Source organism: Zalophus californianus, chromosome 5, assembly GCF_009762305.2.
Source record: "Zalophus californianus isolate mZalCal1 chromosome 5, mZalCal1.pri.v2, whole genome shotgun sequence".
Classification (NCBI taxonomy): Eukaryota; Metazoa; Chordata; class Mammalia; order Carnivora; family Otariidae; genus Zalophus; species Zalophus californianus.
The window spans coordinates 2875400-2880298 of NC_045599.1; the positions used below are offsets into that span (position 1 = coordinate 2875400).

Consider the following 4899-nt stretch of genomic DNA (forward strand, 5'->3'; position numbering starts at 1 on the left):
TTAATTTTTGACAAAGGAGGAGCAAATATTCAATGGGAAAAAAAAAGACAGTCTCTTGAACAAATGGTATTGAGAAAACTAAGCACCTACATTCAAAAGAATGAAACTGGGCCACTTTCTTACACCATAAACAAAAATAAATTCAAAATGGCTTAAAGAGCTAAATATGAGACCTGAAACCATAAAAGTCCTAGAAGAGAGCAGAGGCAGTAATACCTCTCACATTTGCCACAGCAAAATTTTTCTAGGTTTGTCCACAGAGGCAAGGGAAATAAGCAATAATAAACTATGGGACTGCATCAAAATAAAAACTTCTACATAGTGAAGGAGGCAATCAAGAAATCTAAAAGGCAACCTATGTGATGAGAGAAGATATTTGCAAATAACATATCTGCTAATGGGTTAGTATCCAAAATACATAAAGAATTGATATAACTCAACACCCAGGAAAAAAATATTCAATTAAAAATGGGCAGAAGACATGAACAGATATTTCTCCCAGAAGACTTCCTGATGGCCCACAGACACATGAAAAGATGCTCAACATCCCTCATCATCAGTGAAACGCAAATCAAAGCCACAATGAGACATCACCTCGTATCAGACAGAATGGCTAAAATCAACAACACAAGAAAAAACAGGAATTGGCAAGGATGTGAAGCAAATGAAATGTTCTTACACTGTTGGTGGGAATATAAACAAGTGCAGCCACTGTGTAAAACAGTATGGAGGCTCCTGAAAAGTTTAAAAATAGAACTACCCTATGATCTATTAATTGCACTATTGGAAGATTTACCCCCAAAATACAAAAACACATATTAAAAGGGTCACATATACCCCTACATTTATTGCAACATTACTTACAATAGCCAAAATATGAAGTCAGCCCAAATGAGCATCAATAGATGAATGGATAAATAAGAAGTGGTATTATGTATAAAATAGAATATTATTCAGCCATAAAAAAGACTGAATTCTTTCTATTTGCAAAGACATGAGTGGAGAAAGAGAGTATGACGCTAAGTAAAATAAGTCAGTCTGAGAAAGACAAATACCATATGATTCCACTAGTATGTGGAACTTAAGAAACCAAACAATTAAGCAAAGAAAAAAATAAAAACAAAAAAACAAAAACAAAACAAAACAGGAAATAGACTCTTTTTTAAAAATACTTTATTTATTTGGGCGCCTGGGTGGCTCAGTTGGTTAAGCAACATCCTTCGGCTCAGGTCATGATCCCATAGTCCCGGGATTGAGTCCCACATCAGGCTCCCTGCTCAGCGAGGAGCCTGCTTCTCCCTCTGACCCTCCCCCTCTCATGTGCTCTCTTTCTCTCATTCTCCCTCTCTCAAATAAATAAATAAATCTTTAAAAAGTATTTTATTTATTTATTTGACAGAGAAACAGGGAGAGAGGGAACACAAGCAGGGGGAGTGGGAGAGGGAGAAGCAGACTTCCCATGGAGCAGGGAGCCCGATGTGGGGCTCAACCCCAGGACCCGGGAATCATGACCTGAGCCGAAGGCAGATGCTAAACGACTGAGCCACCCAGGAGCCCCAGGAAATAGACTCTTAAGTACAGAGAACAAACTGATGGTTACCAGAGGGGAGGCGGGTGGAGAGATGGATGAAATAGGTGATGAGGATTAAGGAGTGCATTTGTTGTGCTGAACACAGGGTGATGTATGGAAATGTTGAATCACTATATTGCACACCTGAAACTAATATAACACTTTATGTTAAACATACTAGAATTAAAATTTTAAAAACTGAATATAATTTTAACCACACAATCCTGCAAACATGCCCCTCTATATTTATCCAAAGGAAACTTATGTACACAAATATAACTCCACAAGGATGTTTACAGCAGCTTTATTGTTAGTTGCCAAAATTTGGAGGGAACCAAAATGTTCTTTAGTAGGTGAATGGATAAATAATTGTAGTACATGAAGATAATGGGATATTATATAGCAATAAAAGGAAATGAGCTATCTAGCCACAAAATCACATAGAGAAAATTTAAATGTATAGTACTAAATAAGGAAAGCCAATCTGAATAGATTGTATATTATATGATTCCAACTATATGACATTCTGGAAAAGCCAAAAATACAGAGACAATAAAAAGATCATTGAATACCTCGTCTGATGGGGGTTAGGGAACAGAAATGGTCAGGGTATGGTGGAGTTTTGGGGTAGTACAAATGCTCTGTGAGACATTATAGTGATGACTGTATGTCATTATATATTTGTCCAAACCCATAGATGTAAAATACTAAGAGAATTCCTAATGTAAAATATGGACTTTGGATTAATCATGAGGTTTAAATGTAGGTATATCTTTGTTAAAAAGTGTGATTCTGGTGAGTTATATTGTTACTCAGGAAGGTTATGCATTTGTGGATGTAGTGGTTATATGGATAATTTCTGTATTCCCTCTCAGTTTTTTTTAAACCAAAACAGTTCTAGGAAAATTTGAAGCAAATATACTAAGAAATAATGTGTGTAAAATTGTAGATGGTATTTATTATTGAAAATGCAAAAAAAAAAAAAGAATAACTTTACTTTTTGGTGAATATTTTTTTTAGCAACCTCTGCAGTGATGTTTTCATGGCATTATTTCTTAGACTATATATAATGGGATTGGAGGTTGGAGGCACCATAGTGTAGAACATAGAAATTAAAAGGTCACTAATAGAAGGAATCCCTGAAGCTGGCTTCAGATAAGCAAAGATGCCAGTGAAGAGAAATAATACGATTACCACCAGATGTGGGAGGCAAGTGCAGTAGGCTTTTGACTGACCTTCCTTTGAAGGTATCTTCTTGACAGTGGAAAAGATGTTGACATAGGAAATAATGATGTAAATAAAACAACAGATATCCAACACCACACTAATGAGGATAGGTACAATTCCTATCATTAAATTTTCTGAGCAAGAAATAGCCAATAACTGGGGGATGTCACAAAAGAACTGATGGACTATGTTAGACCCACAGTAGGATAAGGAGAAAGTACCAACTGTGTGCATCAGAGCAATCAGACCCCCACCCAGCCAAGATACACCTGTCAGCTGAACACACATGTCTTTGTTCATGATGATTTCATAGTGCAGGGGATGGCATATGGCAGCATAGCGGTCAAAGCACATTGCTGTCAGGAGGTGTAGTTCTGTAGTTGCTGAAAAAACCACCAGAAAGACCTGGGCAACACAGCCAGTGACTGAGATGGAGTTACTATGAGACAAGGAGTTGGCAATGGATTTGGGAATGGTGACTGAAATTAGGCAGAGATCACAAAAGGATAAATTATTCAAGAAGTAGTACATGGGGGTGTGAAGATTCTGGTCCAAAATTGTGATCATGATGATGAGGACATTGCCCATCAGAGCACAGAAGTAAATAAAAAAGAAGAGCACTAAATGAAAAATGCATATATTTTTGTTGGTAGAAAATCCCATGAGGATAAATTCTGTCACAACTGTGAGATTTGTCAGCATTGGAGGCATAATCTGTATAAAAATAGAGTAATAAAATATCATTCTCAATTTTTTTCAGTATTGAACATAAAATGGGTTTCTAAATATGGCAGGCATGCAAACTATTAAACACAGAAATTGCTTTTATCTAGCTCCTACTCAGTATATTGATCATCAATCATTACTTGAATAAAAGGCTTTATTGAACCACTTTAGTTTCAAATCATGTAAATGTGCCATTATTATGTTGTCCACATATGTCCTGTGAAAAATCTTGAAGTACTAAAAACTTCAACTGATTTCATCAAAACCTGAACAACAATCTACCTTCTTATATCTCTCAGTAAATTCAGAGTGACAAACCAACTACTATTAAATTGTGTCTCAGTCATAAGATCATTTCATCGTATCCCATGAACAATAAAACCTGTTTTGGCATACCTTCAAGAAGTTGAATAGTAAACAATTCTTAGGGGGAAAAAGTGATTACAGGCCTTCTGCAATCTATGAAATCTTTAACCTCCTTACTGTCTGCAAAACAGTTTAGAGATATTCATATATTTAAATTTTAATAGATTAAATATAAATCAATCAAACTTTTTTCTCATTCATAGTACTCAAATTATTTATCATAAAATTATATGGTTTTATGTGCATACTTCCACATGATACGTGTCCTGATTACTGTAGGTATCAAAAATCCTACATTATATGAACCAAGATTACTGGCCTCCTAGTCACCAATTTATTCACTATTCCCCCTGTCAGCTGATTTTCCCATTATACTATGAGTAAAAAATGTTTTCTCCACATGCTTTCTTTTTTCTTTTTCATCATATTTATACATCTAATCCTAAAATGCATGTACTTGCAACCTATTACAGTCTTCAAGCCCACCCTTACCCAATCCCCTTCCTTGTCTTCCTCTTTCCCTCCCATAAGATTGATGGAAATGCAATCTGTGGCAGGAAGAAGGGACCACACACTGTTGTAGTAAATAAAAATACTTTTAGTCTGATAAGTGTGGTTGTTAATTTCTTTTACAGTGACATACCAGTTTCTTCTATTTGTACACATTTTATTCATCAACCTTCATGTAAATTTAGTAAAATATTAAGATTGTACTATACAATATTCTCTCCCACACCTTCTTATTCTAATTATCCTAAATACATGATCAGCCTCTCTCTATTGTGATGGACAATGGAAAGATCCTGAATAAATACTGGTTGTTGGATTTGTAAATAATAATAAAAAAATATATTTTTGTAATAATTAAATTAAATTTGATCTCTCTCTATATATATATATGTATGTTATATATATATTATATATATATATATCCCCATTAAAATACTGTGCATTCTTCATCTTATAATATTACTAACAGCTAGAGTGATGGAGTAAGAAAAACCCATATA

At 34.8% G+C, this 4899-nt stretch overlaps 1 protein-coding gene across 1 annotated transcript; it reads right to left on the reverse strand.

Moving 5' to 3' along the window:
* Nucleotides 1-2563: 2563 nt before the first annotated feature.
* LOC113928643 (olfactory receptor 14A16-like) lies at nt 2564-3508 on the reverse strand. The gene has a single exon (XM_027604489.2). It carries the CDS (start codon nt 3506-3508, stop codon nt 2564-2566), a length of 945 nt encoding a protein of 314 aa, XP_027460290.2.
* Nucleotides 3509-4899: the final 1391 nt, after the last annotated feature.